At 52.5% G+C, this 12919-nt stretch overlaps 1 protein-coding gene across 48 annotated transcripts in view; it reads left to right on the forward strand.

The window, feature by feature from the left end:
• Positions 1 to 12919, forward strand: part of LOC126064689 (uncharacterized) — a 302693-nt gene that overhangs the window by 215626 nt on the left and 74148 nt on the right. For 17 of the 48 annotated variants that reach the window (XR_007514591.1, XR_007514597.1, XR_007514592.1 and 14 more), the window contains one exon: positions 5222 to 5329. The exons of 28 other annotated variants lie outside the window; for them this stretch is intronic. Coding sequence is in view for 3 of the 20 variants with exons in the window: in XM_049863908.1 (XP_049719865.1) it covers positions 5222 to 5329 (108 nt within the window). In the remaining 17 variants the exon portion in view is untranslated. Of the gene's footprint in view, positions 1 to 4869; positions 5069 to 5221; positions 5330 to 12919 lie in introns of all 48 variants that reach the window. 3 more of the 48 variants (XR_007514588.1, XM_049863906.1, XR_007514598.1) reach the window with 2 other exon arrangements.

The raw sequence follows: 12919 nt of genomic DNA on the forward strand, positions 1-12919 counted from the left end.
GGGGGTGTCTGAGGCCCACTTATCAAGACCTTATCCCCTCCCTCCCCCCAACCCCACCACACTGCTGAGGATCTCACACTGGCCACCATGAGGAAGTGGGCAGCCTCACAGCCTCAGAGGCCCTGGGTCTGCTCCTGCCCTTCCTCTGGGGCAGGAGCACCAGTGACGTCAGGCTAGGAGCCAGTGGGGTCCAGGAGAAGGGTGGCCTGATACTGCCCAGCTGAGGGAAGCAGTGTGTGATTTCTCTGAACTGTTAGGGGTGGCACTGGGGAAGCCGGATGGTGAATCTGGGGGTCTGGGCATAGCTCAGCTCAGCTGGAGGTGGAAGGCCAGAGCCTTGTCCAACATGGGTGCCCTCTAGATGGGCAGTGAGTGAGGGTCTTTGCTGTTGACAGGCATGTGGCTATGCCTCCCAACACTTGTTATGGAAAGGGGATCATGCTTCCAACTACTGGGACCTTTAGGAGGACAGCCTGATGTGACCAGGCCTAACTACAAACACAGCCAGCAAGAGCCAGGTGATTTGTAGCAGGGTTATGCCACTGTGGTAACCACTACTACTCCAAGACCCACAGTGCCAGGGCCCAGACAATACTGCCTGCCCCTGCAGGGGCTGGAGGGCCCCGGAGGGCCTCAGAGGCTGGGCCATTTGCCCCAGGGAATCTGAGCTTCCAGTGTGTGGGGGAAGGATATCCCCAGGGAACGGGGGTAGGGACTTGATGGAGGCCCCCTGGGAAACTGTGGGAGCACACTGTTCAGGCTTATGGCTCAGAGTCCATGGTCTCCAGGAATTGTCACAGTGGCCTTGAGCAGCAACTGGGGCTCTCAGCTCCCTCCCTAGCAGTGTGGGTGAACCTGCCCCAGACCCTTCACTGCTCATTACTCAGTGTCCCTACAGTAAGGGGTGATGATGGAGGCCTTAAGGATCAGGCTGGCAGAGGTTGAGGGGTTAATTTTGTACACACCTGACACCAGCCCGGGCCTTTCTCTGCCTTTGTCTAGTCCCAGGCAAGGCACTGCTCTGTGCCTTTGACAGTCTTTGGGCCCATGAGGTCGTCACCAGGGTTCCCTCCGCAAGCACAAGTATCCCCTCCCTCCAGGTGGCCAGACTCACAGAGGGCCACTCTCCAACTGTACTTCCCCCACCCTCACCCCAGGGTCTGGGAGGCATTGGGACTTTTGGAGCAGGTGGTTGGTGCTGTGGGTGGTGCTACTGTATTACCATAGTCATAGTCATCTACCACAGCTCGACGCCCTGTGACCAGAACTGGGGCTTGAGCCGGGCAGGGTGGCTGCAGTGAGGGTCCAGGGGGCCTCCCTGTATAGCTGCAAGGTTAGCTGGTGGGCTTGGGAGGAGGTGCTCAGGCTGTCAGGGCTGCTAGACATCTCAGAGTGAGGCTGACATCGAGAGGGCATGGGGGGACAGGAGAACGGCCACACCATGAATGGTGGTCTGACTGCACTGGCTGAACTCAGGATGCTGAGTGGGCATCTGCGGGACCATAGGCCGGGTGGTAGGAATTCCGTCTGATGTGTACTGCCTGCAGGGGCCTGTGGTAGACTGGGATGGATGGCAGGTAGAAGGAAAGAGAATTGGATGACACAAAGCAGGGCTCTGGTACTGGGCTGGGAAAAGGAGGGAAGTCCTGCAGGGCATGGATTGGGCCTGTGTTAGAGGAATGGCATCAGGATCCACGTGGGCTAAGGTCCCACCTGACTCCACTTGGTTCCTGGCCTAGATGACTGAGGAGGGATTCCTGTGGGACCAGCTCCTGGAGAGGCTGCTCTGGGACCCCCTTCACTGGAGGCTGGCAAATTTCTAGCACAGTGTCCCAGAGGATGACCTCATCAAGAGGATGCTTTGTGGAGAACACTGCACTATGCTCTTCTGGGGAGAAGCTCTTAATGACCTCGAGGTGGGTGGGGTCCATGACAGGCTAGAGATCAGTTGTTGCCCAAAGAAGCGGCACTTGACATGCTCCCTCAGTGAACTCTTGGGCAGTGATTACTGGGCCAGCTATACCATCCTTTCCTTTTCAGTCCCTGGAGGCTCCTAGGCAGAGCTGGCACTGACTCCCCTTACCTTTCTGGGGTCCCCCACATAGGGGGTGAGGGCTCGGCTGCAGTCATGCCCACTGGGGGTCAGTGTGAACAGTGCTTCCTCAAGGGTATAGGGAGGGTTGCTAGCAAGGCTACTGTCTCCCTCTGTTAGCACCTTGCTCTGTGGGCCATGGAGATCTCTGCATGCTGGGTGTCTGCCTTAGGGGAGCTTGAGCAGGGGTGAAGCACCGGGTGGTCTCTTCTGTCTTGCCTGACTTCCTGTGGCCAGACACATGCTGGTATCCAGGATGGCTGTGATCCAAGTGGAACCTGAAAAGCCCCCAGCTAAGGGGAGCATGGATGCTATCCTTGAGTCTTGTGCTCACCCTGGCCATGCTGCCCTGGGAGCTAAGAGGCAGGTTTTTGCTACAGGTACCTATAGTTACAAAATGGGAGGGTTCTAGACAAAAAGCCCACTGTTTTTGGGCCCTTGTACTGCTCCAGGCTCCTTGGAGGGCTCACCTGGCCCAGGTGACCAGGGCCCCAGGCCATAAATCTCTGCTTGGTGGTCTTCTCTGCACATGGGGCAGGCTGGCAGGCTGGCCCAGTCCCTGTACTCCTGGCCTCTGGGAATGTGTCTGAAGTGATGCTATGTTCTCCAAGTATGAAGGAGCCCAGCCCCTGGGAGCTGTGGTCATGGGGTGAAGGTTCATAGGGGGTTGCCCACACTTCCTTCCCTGGTATGGGGTCTGTGCAGGAAGGCTGCCTGGGAGTGTCTGTTTTCTGTTGGCTGTTGTCATACAGGATGGACCATCTGACCAGTGGTCCAAGAGAGACTGAGGAGGAGAGAAGGCCATTACTGGAAGGTTGTTTGTTTCTGAAGTATGAGCATGGTACTTGGTTGGGTCCTAGGGAAGGTCAAGTGAGCGGCTCAGCTCACAGAAGGCCAGGCTGATCCAGGAGCCCTGCATGACATCCCCAGGAAAAAGGCTGTGCCAGCCCTTGGCTGTTTGGACCTGGTTGTCCACTGTCCTGCCAGCACTGCCGTTTTTCCTGGGCACTCCACTGGTTAGGGCCTCAGAGCTGCCCCTTCTTGGGCCAGATCGGGTGGGCAGGGTCTACTTAGTGGCCACAGCCCTGCTAGACACCCCAGCCCTCAATGGTGCCTACCTGGGGCCTCTCTTTGAATCACCCATCCCAGCCTTTCCACTGAGAGAAAGAATTCTAAAGGGAAACCACTCAGCCCAACCCACCTTCCTCATAGGCTGCAAGATTCAGTTCTCATCCCAGCCTGCTACTTGTCTGGGCATGGGGTGTTGGGAATTGTGGGATGCAGGTTGTCAGGTGGAGCAGTGTGATGTGGAGTGCAGAGAAGTATGCCCAAAAGGCCCATTGACTGCAAGTCTGGGGCAGTGCCATAGAAGCAGAGGTAGGCCAATTTCCTGTTGCCCCTTTTTAAAATGGGGTGGCATTGTAGAGTGGTGTGTCTGAGGTGCATAGATGTGGCCCTGAGATGTGGACCAACCCTGAGGGAGGAGGGAGGACTTTTGTGGGCTGTCTAGTGGAAGCCAACAGACAATCTCTTTGGGTGGGAGTTCAGCAGGAGTGTCCCCACGATGAGCGAGATTAGGCTGAGTCGGGGATTGGCTTTGGTCCATCTGCTTTGTGATCCTTATGGATTTCCATGGCGGGGTCTATGTGATGATCCCTTCAGGGCTTGCTGGTCTAGGTAGCCATGTCACCACCATGGTGCTGTACCTGCTGGTTTGGGTCATGGGCCAAATGGCTGCGGTACCCCAGGAATCCGTGGTGTGTATTCCTGTTTGTCTTAGTTATCTAGTGCTGCTATAGCAGAAATACCACAAGTGGGCAGCTTCAACAAACAGAAATTATTCTCTCACAGTTTCAGAGGGTACAAGTCAGAATTCAGAGCTCTAACTCTAGAGGAAAGCTTTCTCTCCCTCTCTCTGCTCTGGGGAAAAGTTACAGTCTCTTTTCAGCATCTTTTCCTAGGTTCCTTGAGAGATTATACAGCTTGTATCATGCAGCTGTTTGTTTCCTTAATCTGCTCTTTTATATCTCAGAAGATATTCACTGAAGACATACCCTATGCTAATACAGCCTCACTAATATAACAAAGAAAATCGATATGCCAGTGTGCTTATAACAAGAGGTATAAAATAAAAAAACCAAACCCACTGCCCTCGAGTGGATTACAACTCATATCAACCCTAAAGGCAGAGTAGAACTGCCCCATAGAGTTTCCAAGGAGGGCTTGGTGGATTTGAACTTTTGACCACTTGGTTAGCAGCCTTAGCACTTAACCACTACGCAGCCATGGTTTCCAAACCAGAGGTATAGGGGTTAGGATTTACGACACCTATTTTGGGGGAACACAATTCAATCCATAACACCTTTCAAAACCCTGGTCAGGGCTTCATTTCCTGGTGAGAGGGGCTGAGGTGTAGGGATGGATTTTTGAAAGACTTTGTGATGCTGTGGCCACAACAACCAGAATCTTAACAGTAATATCACAGTGGTGCACACCTGCCCCCAATCCTCCTCTGGCAGGATGGAAGGAAGGCAGTTCCAGAGGTAGAGACCTGAGCTTGGGGCTGGGTTTCACGCCTGAGGGGTTTCTTGCTGAAACATCTGGGGGCCTCTCAGGGTGATATAGCTGGCTATGCTAGGCTTTCCCGGACTCCCCCTGAACTGGTGGATGTCTGTCCATCATGAAAATCATCCCTCCCACCAGTGCAGTGGCAACTAGGGTGGGTGAATGCCCATCCCCACTGTGCATCAGTTACATGGGGCCTTTTATATCCTCAGGGACAGCAGTACCTGCCCCAGGAAGGCTGGACCAGGGAAGAGAGTCCAAGATGGGAGGTCAGGGGTTCTCCAGTCCAGGGGAGAGGGACTCCTAGGACTGTGAATTGGAAGTTTATTCCTTATTCTGTAGGAGACCACATGTACTTTAGGGGCAATACCTGTGTTCTAGGAGCTCCTCCCAGCTGTGGCCCTTCCCCAGGTAAGACCTCAGGCCCCAGCCCCTGCCACATAAGTCCTCCCAGGCTGGCCTTGACGTTGCTGGCTTGCAAGGGGCATCTGCCTCCACCTCTGACTTGTGCCTTGCTGTTCCTGCTCAGGGGAATCTTGACTCTTTTGCTGGCTTCTCCTTCAGGGAGTAAGGTGTGGATGGTGCTCAGAGATCCCGAGCTCCACAGAGGGACAGGTGGGAAGGAGAGAAGCCCCAGCTCGGGGCCTGGAGAAGGTCCCTCACTGCTAAGGGGTAAGTTTGGAAACAGTCCTCTTACATTCGTTCACTAAACATCCTGTTAGAAATGCACTATCTGCGCCTGGTGAAAATTTTAAAATATAAAAGGAGTGGTATGTTCCGTCTTCCTCTGCCCCCATGCCTACCAGGCTGGGTTCTCCTCTGTGACCACGTGCAGGAGCCAGCCTTAAGGCCCTCTTGGTATTCTCTGTGCTCATACTCAAAAGGATAAAATTCCTTGGTGAATACCTGCCTCATTACCACCTCCCTTGTGAAGAGCTGGTGTTATGCATTGAATTGTGTCACCAAAAAATGAGTGTCCACTTGGCCATAGTCTTGTTATTGTGCAATTGTCCACCATTTTGTTGTCTGATGTGATTTTCTTATGTGTTGTAAATCTGCCTCTATGATGTTAATGAGAGGTATTATGTTAATGAGGCCAAACTCCATCCAAAGTCTAGGTTGTGTCTTGATTGGATCTCTCTTCAGATATAAAGGAGAGGTATAAAAGCAAACAGAGACAGTGGGGGACCTCATGCCACCAATAAAGTAGTGCCGGAAGCAGAGGACTTCCTTTGGACCCAGGGTGCCTGTGTTGAGAAGCTCCTAGACCACAGGAAAATTGATGACCAGGACCTTCCTCTAATCCCACAGAGAGAGGAAACATTCCTCTGGAGCTGGCACCCTGAATTCAGACTTCTAGCCTACTAGACTGTGAGAGAATAAGCTTCTGCTTGTTAAAGCCACCCACTTGTGGTATTTCTGTTACAGCAACACTAGATAACTATGACAGCAGGTCAGCAGGCCTCCGAGTGACCCTGCTGCCCCCAAAACTGGGGCTCCTTTTCTGTTGTCATCAGTGGGACATCCTTGTCCCTGTGTCAGTGTCTCTAATCTCCGGCATCCACAGGTGGGTGGCAGGTTGGATGCCTTGTGCCCTGTGGGAATTGACAAGCACCGCTAAGCTGTACTTCAGCGTGCTGCACCACATGTTTTGAGTGAGACTTTGTATAGATGCTGTGTCACTGTGGTCTGCAAAGATACTCCAATCGTAATACTGTCACAGTGACACATGCCCCCACACAATCCTCCTGCTGGGACAGCCCCATTCACCTACTGCAGAGGGTGGTATGGAGCTCAGATGAGGAGGGATGACTCTGACCTGTCCTCTGGCGGCCAAGAAACAGCTATTTTCCAGGGCTGTTGCTTGAGGCCTGGGTGAGTGCTGGGGCTGAACTATGGCTGAGGAGGGGACCCATGGTGGACAAATCCCTGCATGGGGTCCTGAGTGTGTGGGATGGTTTGCCTTTGGGTGCTCCAAGAGAGTCTTTGGATCTAGAGCTATTTCCATCTGGTGCTCTCTGTCTCTCTTGGCTGAGCGGACTGTAAGGCATCAGGGTATTTCATCCCTCCTGAGATTGGGTCTGCTGAATATTGCAGCTTCTGGATCAAACCTGGGATGTCCCTCACACCCTGGGTGCCCAGGGCCTGGGAATGGGGCAGTGGCCCTTGCGGAACCATCTGTCTTTCACGGAATGGTTACAATTCTTCTAAGTTATCGTATTATCTAGTATAGAATTTTTCATGACATCCCAGTATTATCTTTTCAATGTCCATGGGATCAGTAGTGATGACTCTTTTTTCAATTTTGGTATTAATAATTTGTGTCTTCTCTTCTCTTTTCGTGGTTGCCTTGGCTAGAAATTTATCAGTTTTACCCATCTCTTCAAAGAACCTGCTTCTGGTTTCATCGATTTTTTTTTCCTTTAAATTACTATTTTCAATTTCATTGATTTCTCCTCTATTTTAATCATTTATCTTCTTTTTGCTTATGTCAGATTTAGTTTGTTCTCCCTTTTCTGATTTTCTAAAACGGGAACTTAGTGTATTGATTTTATACCTTCCTTCTTTTCTAACACACGCATTCAATGCTATAAATCTCTCTCTAGGCGCTCCTTTTACTGCATCCACACGTTTTGATAAGTTATCTTTTCATTTCCATTTAGTTCAGAGTATTTTTAAATTTCCCTCAGACTCCTCTTTTGACCCGGGTGTTATTAAAATATGTGTTTTTTAATTTCCAAAAATTCTGATATTTTCCAGCTCTCTTTCTGTTATTGATTTCTACTGTAATTCCATTGAGGTCTAGAACATACCTTTAATGATTTCTGTTCTTTTAAATGTTTTAAAATGTGTTTTATGTCCTGATAATCCACTCCCAAGACCCCCTGAGCTTCCTTCCTGGTCTCACATTGCATGCATGCAGATGTTTACACTGCTAGGATGGTCATCTGTACCTGGCAGTAAACCCCAGGGATCAGGATCCATTTTTCCTGGCCTCTCAGGGCTTGACATGCACTAGAGGTGCTAGAATATTTACTGAAGAAATGAAATATTGTGGGTTTGGGAGTGAAAGAAGAAATACATTGTTGACAGGTGGTGGGGAAGAATTTGCAGAGAAATGTACACGGTGATTGATCTTTAAGTTAAAAGCATCATTTGAAAATCTCCACGTAGTTTTTTTAAGTGGAAGGGGAAGGACTGAGGCCACAGGAAGCTGAGGTTTGTGGCCGAGAGATAGGGCAGGAGGGGCTGGAGGTCTGGGAAGCTACAGGACCTGAATGAGGGGCATGAAGGGAAAATTGATGCCTTAAAAGTGATTTCTGAGGCCTTGCTGGCTTATAGCTTAGCTGCTATCCGTGTGCGGTGGGTGCAGGTGTGGGGCTTGAGGTGGGGCTGCCTCCTGCCCAAGGGGCACCACAGGTCCCAAGGAGGGCTAGGTGGCTAAAGGCCTGCATAACACTGTGGTGGCCAAGGCCATGGCTGACATGGAACTCAGGCTGTCAGGTCCGTACACCCCTATCCTGTTTGACTGTAGCTGCCTTATCAGGATCTTGGAAATTTGGCTGATGAGTGATGCCCTGAGCACTCCTTCTTGTGTGGTGTAGAAGACAGGCTCTGGGCCGGAGTGATGATATTGGAGAAAGAGGTTGGTGAACCCATATGGGGGTAGCATGGGGAATGGGCTGAGACCTGTTCCACCCAGCCAGATGAACACCCTGCTGCTCCACTGTGTATTTAGTGTACCAAGAAGAGCCTGGACCCTGACTGGTGTGGCATTCCGAAAGCTGGCACAGATACTTAATCAAGACCGTGGAGGGATATAGGCTGGACTGTGGACTCCAGAGAGGCCTGGCTGCCAGGATGATCTCCCCCTAGTGCTGAGAGCAGTGGGCTTGACTAGGTTGCAGGTAGGCTGAAGGCCAAAGAGGTGGAAGGTTTGCAGGTCTCTTTCTTGGGGTAGGAGGATCCACCACCTACCCAAGGTCCCCAGGGAGCCCCCAGCGAGCCTCCAATGGAATCTTTCTGGCACACTGCTGCCTCCCCAACTCTGACTTGGTGTTTGCTATGTTGTGTTGGAAGTCTGAGTATCACCTAAACTTCACCTTCACTGTGCTAGTCCTGTCAGGCTTCCTCAAAGGTGTCTACGACCCTGGTTGAGCCCCATCCCCATAGCAGGTGTCCCCAAATTTGCTCCCAAGGACTTCATCCCCAGCTCACTCTTTCTAGTCCTTATCATGAAGCAAAGTCCCATGTGGGGTCCACGCTGTTAAGGTGTGGTGAGTGTTGAGAGCCTGGCAGGGCTCAGTGTTCCAACACTGGCCTCTCTGTCTGTCTCCCACCCCCGCTGGCAGCTGTCCATCCAGTTTCTGCTGGGATTCAGTTTCTGGCTTCGTGTTTCACACAGTGGTAGCTGCTACAATACCCACCTTGACTCAGGGCAGCACAGAATCCCTCTGTACCTGCCACTGCCTTTGGGGAAGTGCGCCAGGCAAGACTGCATGGGTGTGGGCTTGAGGAGCTCTATGGCCTTGGCTCTGAGCCTCTCTAGTTACTGAGGCCACTGGGTGATTTTTTCGTGAGACTTGTGTCACGGTGGTTCCAACTATAACCACTATGTCATGGACGTGCACAAATTCTGCTAGGCCCGCCCAGAGCAGTTCTCCTAGGTGACCATTGGCCTTTCTGGCCTTGAGAGGGTTCGGTGGGTGTCATTCAGCTCTGGGCTTTTCTCCAGAATTCCATGTTTCCAAAGTCAGTGCACAGGTCAGGATTTGCCCCCAGCTGCAGGGGTGAGGTTGAGTTTGGAGGGGTGCCTGCAATATAATGGCCATCTGGATCATAGCCCCGAGATTAAAGCCCAAGCCAGGGTGGCCTGTTTTCCCTCTTTGCTGTCACTGTGCACTCCCTACCTCCTCAGGGCTGCCCCAAAGGGGTCTGGTCTGCTACCCCAAATCCGGTCTGTGTTGGCTACCATGTAAGGAGGCAACATGAAGGGTTTTTCGCTCTGGTCTGAGCCACTATGGAGTTAAACCTAAAGTGAGTGGGTTCTGTACAGAATGTCCACTTGGCCAGACTGAAGACCAGGGTTCTCAGAGATCACAGGAGACACAGTGGGGAGGCAGGAATGGGGTGGTGTTGGCCTAGGAGCATCTTCAGCTGAGACCTCCACCCCAAGCTTCCGGGGTCACTCCCCTCCACCGTCATCACTGTCTACTGTGCCCTGGCCAGGTACTAGGTGGAGGAGATGGGACCTGGAGACGGGCCCCACCCCTAGGGGTAGGAAGGGAGGTACGGATGGGGTCTTCCCCTGTGTGCCCCAGCAGGTGTCTTGACTGGTATTTGCTAGAAAGTCAGCCACAGTGGTAGTAACTACCATAGTAGTATCACCACGTTAGAGCCTCATACCAAATCTTAGGCATCCAGCCTCTTTGCCCCCATCTGGCATGGTTTCTTGGTGCTTTCCACTGGAGGAAGGAAGTGAAAACCAGCAGAGGAGAAGAAGGAGAGGTGAGGGCTGGGGTTTTCTGATGCCAGTGTATGGGTGCTTGAGGGTAGTCTGTTACGAGTCCTTGGAGTTTGAAAGGGGTGAAACCTAGAGCCCTGGGGTTACCCCCACCCAACTCTGCCCAGATAGACTTCTCTACCCTTCTGGAGTGGCGGCCCTGCTGTGGAGAAGGGTTGCACAGGCCTCCATCTTGCCCTTCTGTGGCCTCTGGTCTGGACTGTGCACTGTGGTTCTATTGTGGATGCTGCACAGGGCAGGGCAGAGTCTGGGGGCACTGACAACTCTAAGCTGTCTGTGTTTGTTCTCAGGGCCCTTGGGTGGCTGTGCAGGCAGGGGTCCAGTGGTCCAGTGTGGGATGTGGTGGGTGGGGTAGGGTTGTATGGGGGCCAGTTAACGAGGTCTCGCCCTTCCCTGCACAGCAGCTCATGCTGGCCACCACCAGGCAGTTGGGCAGCCTCACAGCCTAAGAGGACCTGGGTCTGTTCCTGCCCTTGCTCAGGGGCAAGAGAGTCTGTGAGGTCAGGCTGGGAGCTAGTGCGGGCCAGGGAAAGAGTGGCCTGAGCCTGCCCAGCTGAAGGAAGCATACTGTGGTTTCTCTGAAGCCTTACGGGCGGCGCTGGGGAAGCTGCGGCCAGAGGCCTGGGTTTCTGAGCACTACTCAGTGTAGCGGAGGTGGATAGCCAGAGTCCTCTTCTGCAAATGTGCCTCCTACGTGGGCATTGGGTGAGGGTTTTTGCTGTTGACAGGCCTATGGCTCTGCCTCCGGAGCTTTGTTATAGAGAGGGGGTCACACTTCAAATCTCCAGGACCTTTAGGAGGACAGCATGAAGTAATCAACCAGGTCTGGAGTTGGCAGCAGCCAGGTTATTTTGAGCAAGGGCCATGCCACTGTGGTAACTACTAGTACTGCACCACCCACGGTGACAGGGACTCAGACAATATTGCCTACCCCTGCAGGGGCTGGAGTGCCACAGAGGACTTCAGAGGGCTTGGCCATGTGCCCCTGGGAAGCTGAGCCACAGGTAGAGTGGGGGAAGGATATCCCCAAGGAAAGAGGGTGGCGGCTTAGTGGAGACCACCTGGGGAAATGTGGGGGTACACACTCTGGGTTCATGCCTTAGAATACTTGGTCTTCTGGAATTGTCCCAGTTGCCTGTGCCAACAGCTGGAGCTTTCAGCTTCCTCCCTAGCAGTCTGGGTGAGCGTGCCTTAGGCCTTTCACTGTTCATCCCTCAGTTTCCCCATAGTGAGGGAGTGATGATGGAGACCCTATGGATCATGCTGGCAGAGGAGGAAGGGTTAATTTTGTAAACACCTGACACCAGCCCTGGGTCTCCCTTAGCCTTTGCCTAGTCCTAGGCCAGGGCCTGCACTGCTCCTTCGACCATGCTTGAGCCCATGTGGTCATGACTAGGGTCCACACCCCAAGCACAACTATCCTTCCCTCCAGCTTTCCAGAGTCACAGAAGACAGTATGCAACTGCCCTCCCCCACTCCTACCACAGGGTCTGGGAGGCTCTGGGGTTTGTGTGGAGAAGGCAGTTAGTGCTATGGGTGGTCCCACTGTGATCACCATAGTCGTAGTCATCTACCACAGCTCGGTGCTCTGTGACAAGAACTGGGGCTAGAGCCGCGGCAGGTTGGCTACATCCTCAGAGTTAGAGAGGGTTCAGTCTGCCAGCCTGGATCCTTGGCCATAGCTTCAGGGCTTAGCTGGTATGCTGGGAAGGGAAGGTGCTCAGGCTGTTAGAGCTGCTACACGTCCAAGGGTGAGGCTGACAATGTGGCAGTATGGGGGGACAGGAGAATGGGGACACCAGGAATGGCGATCTGGCTGTGCTTGCCGACTTCCAGATGCTGGGGGGCCTCCTGAGGGGTCATAGGAGTTTCATCTGTCCTGTGCTGCCTGCAGAGGCCTGTGACAGGCTGGAATGGATGGCAGGAGAAGGAAAGAGGGTTGGATGCCACAAAGCAGGGCTCTGGTACTGGGCTGGGAGTTGGAGGGAAAGCCTGCAGAGTGTGGGCTGGGCGTGTGTTAGAAGAATGGCATCAGGACCCACCTGAGCTCAGGTCCCACCTTACTCCTCCTGGTTCCTGGCCTAGATGGCTGAGTTGTGGCCCCGATATGTTGACCAACCCCGAGGGAGGATAGGGGACTTTTGTGGGCTGTCCACTGGAAGGCAGTAGACAATGTGCATAGTATACCCACAATGAGTGAGATTAGGCTGAGTTGGGGGTTGACTTTGGCTTGACTGTTTCATGACCCATATGGACTTCCTTGCTGGGGTCTCTGTGGTGACCTCCCAGGGATCTGGGAGTCCAGGTAACCATGTCACCACTATGGTGTTATACCTGTTATTTTGAGTCATGTGCCACATGGCTGTGGTACCTACCCCCCCAAATTCATGATGATGTGTCCATATTTGTCTTACTTGTCTAGTCCTGCTATTGCAGAAATACTGAGGGACTGTAGCTTCAACAAACAGTAATTATTATCTCACAGTTTAGGAGGTGAGAAGTCTGAATTCAGAGCTCTAACCCTAGAGGAAGGCTTTCTCTCTCTCTCTCTGCTCTAGGGGAAGGTCCTTGTCTCTTTTCAGCTGCTATTCCTGGGTTTCTTGGAAGAGTATGTGGCTTGTATCATGTTTTTGTTTGCTTGCTTAATCTGTCCTTTTATATCTCAAAAGACATAGACTCAAAACACAATCTACACTGATACTGCTAAATTAACAAAGTTATGAAAACCATTTCCAAAT

This window comes from Elephas maximus, chromosome 21, assembly GCF_024166365.1.
Source record: "Elephas maximus indicus isolate mEleMax1 chromosome 21, mEleMax1 primary haplotype, whole genome shotgun sequence".
NCBI classification, from domain to species: Eukaryota; Metazoa; Chordata; class Mammalia; order Proboscidea; family Elephantidae; genus Elephas; species Elephas maximus.